Source organism: Phocoena phocoena, chromosome 18 (assembly GCF_963924675.1).
Source record: "Phocoena phocoena chromosome 18, mPhoPho1.1, whole genome shotgun sequence".
NCBI classification, from domain to species: Eukaryota; Metazoa; Chordata; class Mammalia; order Artiodactyla; family Phocoenidae; genus Phocoena; species Phocoena phocoena.
The window spans coordinates 5,549,660-5,564,571 of record NC_089236.1 but is presented as its reverse complement, the minus strand read 5'-3'; the positions used below and the strand labels follow the sequence as shown (position 1 = coordinate 5,564,571).

Genomic DNA, 14,912 nt, shown 5'->3' with positions numbered 1-14,912 from the left:
AACATCCATGTATCAAAAAAGAAAAAAAAAAAATTAACTACCTATAGTGTGCCATTCACTGCTAGCCTGTAAGTTATATACACATTAATTACAGCAATGTGAAGTGCTACGGAAAGGTGAACGAATGCTTAGACCTGCCTAATTAGGTCATAAGACCATATGCTTGAATCGAATCCTAAAAGACAAGTTTGCTGAGTCAAGGCAGAGAGAAGGGCACAGCAAGCAAAGAGAATGTTCGAAGGCGGAGGCAGGAAGAGCGTGCTGCTCTTCACCGTGCCGCAGGTTGTTCAGCGGGTCTGCAGCAGTAATCTGAGGGATCAAGAGGCACCTCGATGCCTTTCTAAGAGACCTGGATTGCATTCTAATGACAAAGAACAGATGACGAAGATGAGAAATCAACCAAGTAGTGGTCTGAAAGAAAAGACAAGAAGCAGGAAACCAGGTAAGAGACTACAATAGTAATAGTCCGGGTAAGAAGTGGAGGTGAGCCTAAACTGTACTTTGGTAACATTAAAAGTGAAGAGAGGGCTTCCCTGGTGGCGCAGTGGTTAAGAGTCCGCCTGCCGATGCAGGGGACACGGGTTCATGCCCCGGTCCGGGAAGATCCCACATGCCGCGGAGCGGCTGGGCCCGTGAGCCATGGCCGCTGAGCCTGCGCGTCCGGAGCCTGTTGCTCCGCATCGGGAGAGGCCACAACAGTGAGAGGCCCACGTACCGCAAAAAAAAAAAAAAAAGTGAAGAGAATTTCAAGGTAGCACAATCAACAGATCTTAGTGGCCAAAGAATGTGACAGATATGGAAGATGGAAGAATGAAGAACTCACAACTGGGTGATATCAATAACCAAGACAGAGAGTGGGCATATAGCTGTGAATAAGTGTGTACAGATGTGTGTGAGTGAAAGAACAGGTTTGAAGGAAAAGATATAGTATTCATTTCAGACACACTGAGTTTTTAAAGTCTTACACCATACAGATGAAGATGTTCAGAAGCAGGTAGTGTGTGTGTGTGTGTGTGTGTGTGTGTGTGTGTGTGTGTGTGTGTGTGTGTGTGTGTGTGTATAGGAGTCAAATGTGACTAGGGAGTAGCTGAAGTAATGAAGATAAGTGAGATCACCTAGGGGCACTGTGTGCAGAGACAGGAGAGTCAAGGACAGAGCTTGGGAAAGTTCCTGAGGGCACAGCAAGGGACAAGAGGTCCCTGATAGAGACTAATAAAGAACAGTCTCAGAGCTAGGAGAACAATAGTCAATAGTTTCAAGGAAAGAGGAACGGATGACAATGTCAAATGCAGTAGAGGTCAAGTAAGAACTGTGACTTTTGGTAGTTAGGTAAGTTACCAAAAAGAGTCTCAATAGAGTGGTGAAAGTGAAAGGTAAAACGCTGGGAATTAAGGGATGAATGAAGGGTGAAGAACTAGCAACAAGCAGGAAGCAGTTCTCAAATTGTATCACACAGTTTCCCAAATGTACTGACCACAGAATATTTCCTCATGTAGCACTCCTTGGTACTGGAAGACCAAGCTAGGAAGAAGACATCAATGTCAAGGGAGAGACTGTCTAAAACTGAAAAGGGATAAATAATGAAATAAATTGCTAGAGGGACTAAAGACAGGTTCTGAAGGATATAGTAAAGGAACACCTGTTTGTTTGCAACCAAAGGAAAAATAGTGGGAAAGGGTGTAAGTGAAAATGTTGTACATAGTTAGAAAGCCAACATATGAAGCAATTCATTCTCAACGACCTCTTGTTTCCCTCCTCTGAAGAACACAAGTCTCTTGCTCAAAAGTGACAGAGGGGATGAACAGGTCTGAGGTGAATGGTAAAGGTTTAGAATAGCAGCTGCAGAGAAGAGGAGAAAAGAAGAGGGTCTGGGATGGGCTGTGGGTGAGAAATCAGAACTTACATAGTAACATCATTTTAGCTGCCCCACAGTTCTATAACTTTTCAAAGTCCTGAGGAACCCTGAGTAGATGGACTGAAGCATCACTCTTATAAATTCCAATCCATTCCATCTAAAGCCCAAAGGATCTCATTTCCTGGGGCATAGAGACTAGAAATCTTCTGAAATAACACCAAAATTCAGTAAGTAACTAAAGACTGAAGCATATGCAGTGAGTTTCCAAAACCTCCCTGGGATCTTAAAAGCAACAGTAACAAGCAACTAGAATTCACTGCTGAATTTGTGGGCCGAGAGATTTTAATGTGAGCATTCTTACAAATTAAATACTTATAAGAAATGCCATTTAATCAGACCACAAGGGGAAAAACACCATCAAAAGAGATGTTAACAAGTATGAATCTCCTAATACACCCAATAGTCCAACAGTTCTCATTCATTTACATCACTCTGGGGGTAAACTACAACAACAGTTAATACTAATAATTTATGATTCATAACTCCACTATTTCCAAAGGTCTAAGACAAAATGAGACTTACATGTTACATAAAGTCTTTCATATATATAAATATATATATTTATATATATGTAAGACTTTATGTAACATGTCATTACTTTTAGGTACATCTTAACCTGCAATACTCTGAGAAGTTTATAAAACCATGCATTTCCCATCCTTTCATTCAAGTTGACATCTGATTGTTACATGAAGGATGGGAACACATTGTTATCCCTTCAAAAAAAGCATTTTTAAAGTAATTTTTTAAACTATTCAAGTGAGTCAGCATTAAAATGAGAGCCCCTAAGAGACACTTAATGTCACTGCCTCCTTCCATATATACCACAATGCCATGCACATCTGAATATAAATAACTGAGAGCACCCTAAATAAACAGAAACAAAAACCAAGTTTAGGAGGGATGAGGTCAAATTGGAGGGATGGACATTTATTTAATATCTACTGTACAAATAATAGATTCAAACAGAAAGCTGAATCCTCACAATAATTCTATAAAGTAGGTGATAAAATAGTTCAATCTTGAACGGCATTTGAACCATAATCATGGAACAAATGTAAAATCTCAAATTCACACGCACATTGGTCAGGCAGAGGGATGGGCAATCATCTGGGCAGAGACTAAGGAAAGATGAAAGTGAACTTGCACTTCAGTGAAATAAAGAACTGCTGATGCAGAGTTTTAGGTGACCTTCCATCTACCACCTGCTCGGTGTTTAGACTGAGACCATGAGAAAAATACAAAACAGAGGAGCTTTGTCACATAATAACACTGTCAGGAAGTAAGACTAGTACCAGGCTCAGAAGACTGAAAAATATCAAGAATATTTCTACAATGTTAAATTTTGAATTAAAAAAGAAGAAGAGAAGATCGTCTAACATTTCAAAAGAAATCACCACCCTATGTTCTAAATCAATTATGATAATTAAACTAAACAATAGTAATATACGATGGCTATAAATCCCAGACAACCTATGATCAATTTTTCAAAATATATAAATTTCTTAAAATAAACTACCACAAATTTCACATATTGCCTAAGAAAATAAAATTATACAATGACATTTAGAGACAAGCAGAATACCTTAAGGGTACAAAAATAAACAACACATGCCTAGTCACACGTATTTACAATTCAGTTGGAAAAGACAGGTAAACAACCAATATAAGAGAGAATGAAATAACATTAAGTATTGTGAAAAGAGTAAAAAAAAAAAAAACAAACTTTTTTTTTCTTTGAGGTGTTTGAGCAGGTATTTACAGAAAAGGTAGCATTTGAGCTACTCTCAAAGGAAAGGGGGGACTTCCCCGGTGGCACAGTGGTTAAGAATCCACCTGCCAATGCAGGAGACACGGGTTCGAGCCCTGGTCCAGGAAGATCCCACATGCCGCAGAGCAACTAAGCCCGTGCGCCATAACTACTGAACCCGTGCACCACAACTACTGAGCTTGCGCTATACAGCCTGCGAGCCACAACTACTGAAGCCCGTGCACTTAGAGGCTGTGCTCCACAACAAGAGAAGCCACAGCAATGAGAAGCCCGTGCACCGCAGAGAACAGCAGCCCCCGCTTGCCACAACTAGAGAAAACCCACATGCTGTAACAAAGACCCAACGCAGCCAAAAAAAATAAATTTAAAAATAAATTAAAAAAAAAAAAAGGAAAAGGGAAGAAAGTTTTTTTAGGCTCTATTAACAATGGTACAGAGATAAAAAGGTACAGAGAACTGACAATGTATTTCATATTATATGAGGTATAAAAGATTCCATATGATTAGAATTTAGTACGTGTGGACAGTTAAAGAGAGATAGCCCTAGAAAGGCTGAACAGATCCTGAAGGGATGTGACAAAAATTATTTAGAAGATACACTGAGGGTACATATGTCAGTTATGTTTAAAAACAAAAAGAAAGAAAAAGGAAAGGATAAAAAGATACCGTGGAATTTTAAAGAATGGGGATTAGAGGCAGACAATATAGCAGGAAAATCTCAGGATATAAAATTTAATAGATCTGGAATCCCAGCTCTACCACGTACGAACAATAAGCCTTGTCTAAACTGCAATTTCCATATTTTTCAAATGGGGATAATATGTCACTATTGTGGTAAAGCCTTAATATGATGGCAAATGTAAATTGTCCAATGTATCATCTTTCAATTAATGGGTAGTCAAACCTCAGTAGTTTCCTTTTCATAATAAATGGTAGAATATGGGAGAAGACAGGGAAGAAATGAAGCTATGTAGTCTCAGAGACCAGGAAGATAATAAAGCCATTAACTAAAGAAGGAATATAAAGAGAATATAAAAGAAGCAGTAAAAAAAAAAAAAAAAAAAGAAGCAGTAGATTTGGAGAAGAGAAAAATACACTGAGTTCTAGACTTGCCAAATTTGTAGTGATAGAGGGATATACATCTACATGCAAAGATACCAGAAGGCATGAAAGATTTGGGTCTTGAACTGAGAAGACAGTTCTAAGAGAAATAAAAATTTAAGAATCTTAGGCATACACGGGAAAGCAAAGAACAAGTGAGCCAAGAACAGGAGCTCACAAAGAGCAGGGATGAAACAGAGTCAAGAATGCGTGGTGGGGACTTCCCTGATGGCGCCGTGGTCAAGAATCCGCCTGCCAATGCAGGGGACACGGGTTTGAGCCCTGGTCCGGGAAGATCCCACATGCCGCGGAGCAACTAAGCCCATGTGCCACAACTACTGAGCCTGTGCTCTAGAGCCCGCAAGCCACAACTACTGAGCCCATGTGCCACAACTACTGAAGCCCACGTGCCTAGAGCCCGTGCTCTGCAACAAGAGAAGCCACCGCAATGAGAAGCCCGTGCACCTCAACAAAGAGTAGCCCCCGCTAGCCGCAACTAGAGAATGAAGACACAACACAGCCAGTAATAAATAAATAAATAAATAGACACAATGAAGACACAACACAGCTAGTAATAAATAAATAAATAGGCAAGCAAACAAAGAAACAAGAATGCATGAGGAAAGAGCTTCAAATAAAAAAGTGGCCAGCAGTATTAAGTACTGGATAAAACTGTTGGATTTGGTGATTCAGGAGACCTCTGACAAGCTTTGGGATTTGTTTCCAGCAAAATTTTTGCTAACACCAAACTCCAAGCACTGAAGGAATAAATGGGTTGTAAAGAAATCAGAGAAAAGACTAGAATCTATTTCAAGGGTCCCCAAGTGGGAACTCCACAGTAATGGAGACCAGATGGGTATGATCAATATTTCAAACAGCCATATGAAAAATAAATTTGGCCTCCACCAAGCTACCTCCACAATATAAGAAAAATATTAAATTTCTTTGATTCTCTAATTAGCATATTATATATTTTAGAATGAAAGCATGAATCACTGTTTTACAAATGTCCTGTGTTCAGTAGACAGACTCTTTCATATCACAAGATTCTTGGTAGAAAATAAATAAAAAGATTATTAAGTACTAAAAGGCTGGGAATCATAGGGCTCTCGAAAGAAATCCAGCACTGAAGAGAATAAATGCAATTATGAATGATCCAGGTAGAAACTTTCAGAGCAAGTTTCTGTTGTCGTTTTAAGGTTTTTGTTAGTTAGTTGTTTGCTTGGGTTTTTTTGTTTTGTTTTCAGAAGTGGAAAAACTTGTCTTTCCAAAATTTGTTTTCCAAAAAGATGTTAGGTCAAGATTAAGAAATCAGTGTAAACAAATATTTAAAGTTCCAGAAAGAAAGGCAGTTAAATGTCACTGAGAAAAAAAAAAGATGAATCATGAGGAAAAAAGACTGACCTTACAAATACTGTGGAGTTATGCATAAGCTACAGTCCATGTCTGGAAACCTACATACCCATTCTCATCCTCAAAAAAGGTTGTCCTACAGAAGTTCAGTTAACCATTTAGACAATCACATCAATCATAGCTCTAGTACAACCAGAACTACGTTACACAGAAGTGAAGAGATTCTGAAGCCTGACAAACATGGGTTCAGAGCTCTGTTCCTCCACCAGCTACCATTTAACCTTAAGGTTACTTAGCTTCTCTGAAGATGTTTCTTCATTTAACCGTAACAACTGTCCCGTAAGAGACCAAAAGAGACAATACGTGTAAAGAGCTTAGCACAGTGCGTGGCACAAGGTAACCATTTAAGAAACATAGCTATAATCACTAAAATAAAATATAGATAAATATTTTTCTAACCTTAGGATTGAGAAGACCTAAGCTTTAAAGGAAAGGAAACAAATGCAACAGGAAAGATTAATATATCTGGCTACACAATCCTTTAAAATTTTTATATGTGAAAAATCTTTAAAATATTTGAAGGTAAACAAAATACAGAATTAAAAGGCATAGGTACAGAATTGACTTATATAAGTTACTTTTCTCATACAACAAAAAGATAAAAACCCCAATAGAAAAGAAAATTGCACTGACATACTCTTTGCTCTAAATAAACAATACCAGGTACCCAACTTAGGAATCCACAAAGACAGTAATGGACACCGGGTAGGTATTTTTCAATGCTTCAACACATGACTGATAGTGTAAGGCATTCTTGCCCCTCCAACATCACATCAAGCTAATAAGGCATTCCTCACATCCTTAAAAAAGAACTATTTGAATTATCTGAAACACAAAATAATATTAGTATTTGAAATATCAGATTCAGACAGCATCAATTCAATCTTTAGCACACTGAATGCAAATCTATTATTAGCTTTGTAATTAAAAATAAAGCATAATCCTAGCATATATTCTTTAAACGAACCTAATGATTTTTCAAGCTATGCTAAAGAGAAGTACCTTGGAACTGCCCCTGAGACACGGGGGACAACGGGGGGCGGTCAAGTGGCCGTACCTCTGCATCATCCGTGTTTCCCCTGCAACCTACGTGCACTTTCACTTCCACCTGTAACTGTCCTTACGTAACTGGAGCCCAATTTATTTTCAGACTTTCTTTTTAAAACTGGAAAATAATTCTAACAATCCACATCAAACCTCTCTCCTGATCTCAAAAGGAAGAATTCAGTACACATTCTTCATAAAGGATATGTCCATTATGAATTCTTATTCATAATGGACATATCCCAAACTTTCCACAGAAATTTTAAGTATTTGATTATGTGGACCACCCCCCTCCATTTCCCTGTTTTTCTTTATATTTAGAAAAATACTATGAAATTTTCAGTTGAGACAAATAACATGTTTTGCAGTATTTTGGGGAATAACTTTTTTATTTCTGTGCCCAAGGTAACACAGATACTGCTATGGCATTGACAGTAAACAGACCAAAATACTGTGGAACCCCTTCATGACACAAAGTTGCTGACAGAAATAAAACCAAGTTGTTGACTCTGTTATATCTTTTCTGTGTGTGATATGTGTATGTGGGGTTATAGGCTTTTGGCTAGCAATATATTAAAAAAATACCAATGTACTCAGAAAGTTTGGGATGAAAGATATTCTACTTCCAGCTAAACTGAAATTTTGGTCAACAGAGCTATTTTACACAATTACCAATTTCTTTAAATGAGACTATAATAATTATAATCCAAATTAAAATGGAATATAATTCAAATTATTTCGTAAGTACTTCAGATTCAGAGTCATACAAAAGCTAGCCTTTGAGTTATAAAAATTCATTTTCATTAGCACAGATAATGCAAAGACTGAAATGTATAATAACTCTAAGACAACATACTATTGAAGTTGGTTTTACAGCCAACACTTGACAAGTTTACACACAATTTTCATCTCCTAGTAAAAATGTACAAAAAGACAACATGTGGAGCTTTCTATTGCTCAGACTCCAAATAAATGAGATTTTCTGTAATAAATTTTATATGACTTTTTAATGTAGTACAACTTTGTGTATTAAAAATAATTAAACTTAACTATAAACAAAATCCAAAAGGGAAAAACTTAAATTAAATGGAAGAATAGGAAAATATACTACAAGCAGAGAAAGTTCAAAAAAAAAGCCACAAAACAAAATCATTTAGTTAGTGAATGGGCCACTAATCTTACTTTGATTTAAAAAAAAAAAAAACAAGAAAACAAAAAACCTAAGTGTATCAGCTAAGTCATCCAATCTCATACACACCACCCCACACAGACACAGAAAGCAGCCAAAATATTCACTTTTCAAAAATGTCTAATAAAATTATTTTTACCTGTAAATTGTTTTCTGTGATTCTGTTCCACCAAACCATATTGATGGGTACTCCTGATTTACACCTGTCAGCAAGGCAGCCAATAGGGTTCTTTGCTTTTCGTGCCTTTGATCCCATCGGAACTAGCCTCTCCTCCAGCATCCCCAGGCGATACTTCCTTGGCTAGGAAAAAGAAGGAAAGAAACCAGGCCACTCCTAACATCCCCCATACTAATCTAAGCTAACATAACTAACATACAGAAGATATCAAGAATGGTGGAATAGGAAACAAGTAAAATTTCTAAGACACTCCCTCTAATGTCCTTAGCACCACCCCCCACTCCCCATCCCCACCCCCAGTACGCACACACCTCCAAAATAACCCATAGTCCTAACAACAGTATTACATAAAACAACAACTGTTTTAGTGAAATACATTATAATCTGAATTTAGTGAACAGAAATTAACTTATCAGCAAAGTAAATGCTTTGCAAATTTTTTTCCACTGGCACTTACCTATTCTCACTGCAATATGAAGAAATGGCTTCAAGGGCACAAAATACAGGTAAAAAAATTTCTTCACACTATATATCTTTTTCTGCTCCCCATCTCACTACCTTATTTCCTACTGAGAACCACTCCACTTAGAAGAAGCAGCTAATTTCAAGGAATGGATTGTTTTTTAATTTTTAAAATTCTATGCCCATTAGGGCAGAGTACAAATCGATCTATCTTAAACAGGCATTGTACTCAGTGAAACCTGTACTCAATGAAAAACAACAATCTCAGACAAAAAAATACACAAATTTCATTGGTCTTATAAATCTCAGTAGTTTGAACAGATTGATACTAAGTAGCCTAATAAAAGCACAGATTCATTGGCTAATATTATAATAAAGTTAGTAAACAATCTTAAAAGTGGTTGGCAGGGATTTTTTCATACATGAAGGTTAATGAACAGTTTCCACCATTTTACTTCTCTTAATTATAGCAAATTTGTACTAAATTGCATCTTAAAGGGAATCTGTATATATTTTTTCCCTTTAAGGAATACTGACACATTCTTGGGAAGGTATCTAATTTAAGACCTAAAATAAGAAAATCTATGTTTACTCATTGTTCTGTCTTAAGACTGCTGAAGCAAATAGTTGAAATTAACCTTCTTCAAAAATTAAACTTGCATAAGAAAGGAAACTAGATTACCCATCTATCCAATAATTATAGCAGTGGGTAAAGTTTCATGAAGCTAAAATATTTCCACCTCTATGCAATCTTGAACCAATTCAATTACTCTCTGTGTCTACATCACAAGCAACTTTTGTGAATGAGAACAGAAATATACCCTTTAGAACCAAATTATAGATGAAAACATTTTAAAGCAAGTTATTTTTAATAACATAGCTCACAACTATAAGGCTCTGACATATAGCAAAAATAATATAGCCTTAATTAAGCCTTCACTAATTTAAAATTTATATTTTAGAAAACATCTGGGCTAAACATGATCCTATCAAAAAAGTTCAACACATCAAAGAATATTTATTTAAACAAAATCACACCATGTCAAATAGGTTCTATGTATATAAGGACACCTAAATTCTAGTCATACATTTGAAAGCAAGAAAATTATTGCTTTAAATGTTCTTCTGTTATTTAGAGCCTTCACAAATCCAGACTTGTTTTTGAGCCAATTATTACCTTAGTGAAATTTATTCTCATGGTAGTACATTAACCAACATAGAAAAAAAGGTTTTAAATAAATCCAGTGTATAATTCTCCCACCCCAGCAGCTCTCATTATATGTTTGTTTTTCCAAAAAGGAATTCACTATTCCTCTCCCTCCTCCCCATCACCCCCAAAACCTATAATAAGCCCAAGACCTTTCCTCTTAGGTAGAAGAGATCCCCAAACTTGTGCAGCTACAGATTTAAGTTCCTTCAATAAATAGAGAATAAAGTCCAATCCAAAAGTAAAACTTTCTACGTGATACTGAATGAAAAGACCTAAGGTATCAATACCATTTAAATACCATTATAAGAGAAGACAAATGACATCTGAAAAGAGATGGCAGCAATACAGAGCATGATGGTGAGCCAAAAAGATTACAGACAGAAGTCTCATTGCACAGAATGTAAATTATGGTAAAATCTCATGTCAAAGCTAATTTCCAAATTATTTGAACTATTATTTATTCCTTGAAGGAAAAATGTATTTTCAACGAAACATGAGAGCCTACTTTGTATCAAGAACTGTTCTAAGTACTTGGAATGCAATGATGAATAAAACACACACCTTTCCCTCCGAAAGAGAACATAACCTAGTGGTTAACAAAGTCATGCGAACAGAACACACTCATTGTGATACGAAAAACGCATATATAATCAAGGTACCAATTGAACAGAGGCAAAGAAGGCTTCACAGAGAGGATGAATGCCTGAGCAGTGTTAAAGGAAGTGTCTAGATAGCAAACAAAACAAAACAAAACAAAACAAAACCAGAGTGAGTGAGAGAGAAAGATGTATTTGTAGGTTAGGAAAAATGCACATGTAGAGGCATACAGGCACTCTGTTGTCAATTAAGGGAAAACTACAAGTTTTCAGTCTATCATTAGTAGAGGGCCAAACTTGAGAGCGAAAGATGAGGCTTGAAAGCAATAAAAAACCATGAATTGTCTTGTATCCTATGCCAAGGAGTTTGGACTTCACTCCATGGGCAATGGGGAACTCTTGAAAGCTTGTGAATGAGAATTAAACTGGAAATAGGTAGATAAATCAATGGTCTCTGATGATAATCCAGGTTGGGGTTTCCCAAATGCAGCACTACAGACTTTGGATAATTCTTTGCTGTGGAGGGCTGTCGTGGGCCACTGCAGGACGATTAGCAGCATCTGCCCCAGTCGTGACACCAAAACTATCTTTGATGTCCTGCAGGAGTCGGGGGACAAAACTGTCCCCACCTGAGAATCACAGGCGCAGGTGAAGGATGGAAACTCCAGGAAACTGCAATGCAAATAGAAGGCGAAGGCGTGGCTGGGGAAAGAGCTGCTGGCTTAAAAACAACTATCGGTGATTAAGTGACAGTAGGGTCTATGGGAAATAGAGAAGTCAAATGGAAGGTGAGGAAATAAAGGGCAAACAAAATTTTATGGGAAATGTTTATTTTCCCCAAAGCCTTCTGAGTCCTACAAGATCCAAACCCCTCCTCCAGAGCAAACAAAAGCACAAGCCCTCTTCCTTGCCCCTTAGCTTCCAGCAGTCCCTTCCTAAACCAATCTTGAGAATGTGTTGGTCAAAAAAAAGGTATGTTTCCTGGTTGATCCTCCACTCTTGACAGCCTCCTTGCCAGTCCAGCCTGCTGGTTATCATGAAACAGAAGCATTTTGCAAACTCATGTCCTGTTGGTAAGTAACCAGTCTGTCTGCTCCACCTCCTAGTAAGTCAACATCGTACATCAAAATTCCCATTCTCTTTTTGTTCCTGTGGTAAAATGTCCAGCATACCGTGTAACTATTTTTCTCTCTCTCTCTAATATGTATCATTTTTAAGTCTCAAGATTCACTACAAAACTGATTTTTATCATTTTTCACAAAATCTAAATAAACAGCACAAGAAGACAGTAGTTGAAAACAGTTTTACACATTTTATTGGGCATTTAAAAAATAACAACTTAGGGCTTGAAAAAGTTGGAGAATGTATTCTAGACTAGCACATCTCAACTGTAATGAACATATACTCTTCTAGGGACCTTGTTAAAATAAAGATGCTAATTCAGCAGACCTAGAGTGAAGCATGAGAGTCAGCATTTCTAAAAAGCTCCCAAGACTACTAGTGTGCTGCTGGTCTGGTGATCATCCTTCCAGCAATAAAGTTCTAGAGAATGTCAGGGAAGAGGCCTGGGTAAGAAACAACTAGTGGTAAAACAGAAATTGGGGCCACCCCCCAAAATAAAAAAAGGATAGGGGTTCAAATAGTTAACATCCCACTCCTTTAGCTTGCCCTAAATACTCAGAGCCTTCAGAACCATTACTCATAGCCCCCAAAGCCCTGGCTCTTCAAAAATCCTTGCCCTAGTCCACAGAAGACCAATCCAATGGTTTAGGACTAAGGGAAATCCACTCTCATTCCTAACAAATAAGATAAGTCTCCACACTGTGTCAAAAGAAAGAACAATAAAAGCTAATTTTTAGGACTGTTTTATTTCAAAACCTTAAATGCAAACACATTTTTTTTCATTCATTCATTCACTTAACATTTCAGCATAAGGCTTTTTGCCCTCCCTAGATGACCTAGAGGGGTGGGATAGGAAGGACGGGAGGGAGGCTCAAGAGGGAGGGGAGGGCTTCCCTGGTGGCGCAGTGGTTGGGAGTCCGCCTGCCGATGCAGGGGACGCGGGTTTGTGCCCCGGTCCGGGGGGATCCCGCATGCCACGGAGTGGCTGGGCCCGTGGGCCGTGGCCGCTGGGCCTGCGCGTCCGGCCGCAGCGGGAGAGGTCACAGCAGTGAGAGGCCCGCGTACCGCAAAAAAAAAAAAAAAAAAGAGGGAGGGGATATGGGGACATGTGTACGCATGTGGCTGATTCACTTTGATGTACAACAGAAACTAACACAGTGTTGTGAAGCAATTACACTCCAATAAAGATTTTTTTAAAAGAGAGAGAAATACAGTGGTAAGATCTATTCTCTTCCCCTAAAAAGTTCAGTCTAGCAAAAGAAAAATATATAAATACCACTGCTCACATAGAAAATGTTGTTATAGACCAATGTTCAGAGCACAATTTTTTTGGTAAAACTGCAAAACAGCATCATCTCTACAATACTTCACATTACAGGCCTTGTTATTATATATCATAACCTAATCATTAGTTATAAACTAGAGAAATCAATTGTTATCCTAGCACAAAAAGTTTCCAATGCCGTGAATTTTAAGAATGCCCTCTGAACATCAAAAACAGAATAACTGTGCTTTCACTATTTATACTCTGAAACAATGAATGATGATTTAAAGCTACTGTGAATGGCACTTTTTTAAACAATTTGTATTTTATTAATCAAACATCTTCACATACTTGGAAAATAGTTGTGCACATATATGAAATACTGATATTATCTCCCTTTAGACAATGTTTAATGAAATGTATTAACTCATTGTCTTTGGCAATTACAACTCGGCAACCTATCTACCACTTGCCACTTCTAAGGGTCTGAGGTCCACTAACAGAAACCTCTGGCCTAGAATTTACTGTATATTTATTTGAAAATCAACTTTCATTTCTCTTTTACGACCTCTTCTGACGTACACTGGTTTTCCCTCAATTAATTAAACGCCCTAACGGTTTAGCGTATTTGTTATTATGAGAACTAAATACAAGATTACATTTCCATTAACCGCCAGTGGTTAATGTAAAACTCACTAGGAAAAAATAGACTCCACACTGATTAAAACAATTTGAATATTTTAAATCAAATAAATTAGCTAATTTCCATACAGACACAGGGAACTACCTCTACTTAATTTATTAGTTAATTAGGTGTGTTAATACACCTGGATTTTAAAGGCTCTCACACCTAATCAATTTAGAATAGTAAATCTAAACCTATAAGTGATTGTATATTGGGCTCCAATTAATTTTCTCTAGTAAAAGATTCAAAAATCAAAAACAAAAACAAGCCAGCCTCAAAGATTACGTTGTATTTTGTCCTGCCATTCATTATCAGTAATTGTAGGTTTTCATGGAAATATATTAGGTCCCTTAGGTTTTCACTGTTTAAATAAAGCCAATTATAGGATGGGATGGTGAGCAGGTGTACAGAAAGTGGGTCTACAGAAAAACAGACTGTCATTGTTAAAGACTCATGGGCCGGTAAACATCTATAAATGAAAAAGATCTTTTAATCCGTGGAGTCAATACAGAAATCACATATATGTTGAGAGGATGAAAACAGAGGACGCTGCTAGGTAAAAAGTAATCTAAATTATGTCAAATAGAGCAGAACAGGATTTACACACACAGAAATGTTTTTTAAGCTCTACTGAGTCTGATCCTGGGAGAAGAGGCCCACTATATTATCTACATAAATTTAAGAAAGCCTACAAAGTAGTCATTACTTCTGTTCTCAAAACCTCAATGTTACAATGGAGTTTTATGCCACCAAAAATGAGAACAGCTGTTAAGCAAGGTCACATTCAATTTCTAAAGACTTGGAACACCAAACTACGACTTCTTTTAGTCTTTTGCTTTAGAATAGAACCAGAATACAAGATGTAGAAAAACAAAATACCATGCCAAAGTTATTAAAATCTTTTAAGTGCAAGTGGGTAATGTTGTTTTAAGTCATGAAAGTTATTTCTACAATAAACTATC

The 14,912-nt window shown here is 37.2% G+C and overlaps 1 protein-coding gene across 1 annotated transcript in view; it reads right to left on the bottom strand.

Moving 5' to 3' along the window:
• The window catches only part of PAN3 (poly(A) specific ribonuclease subunit PAN3), a 115,346-nt gene that overhangs the window by 77,500 nt on the left and 22,934 nt on the right, over positions 1–14,912 (bottom strand). Inside the window, exon 5 of the mRNA XM_065896119.1 lies at positions 8,573–8,734. Coding sequence (XP_065752191.1) covers positions 8,573–8,734 — 162 coding nt within the window. The remainder of the gene's footprint in view (positions 1–8,572; positions 8,735–14,912) is intronic.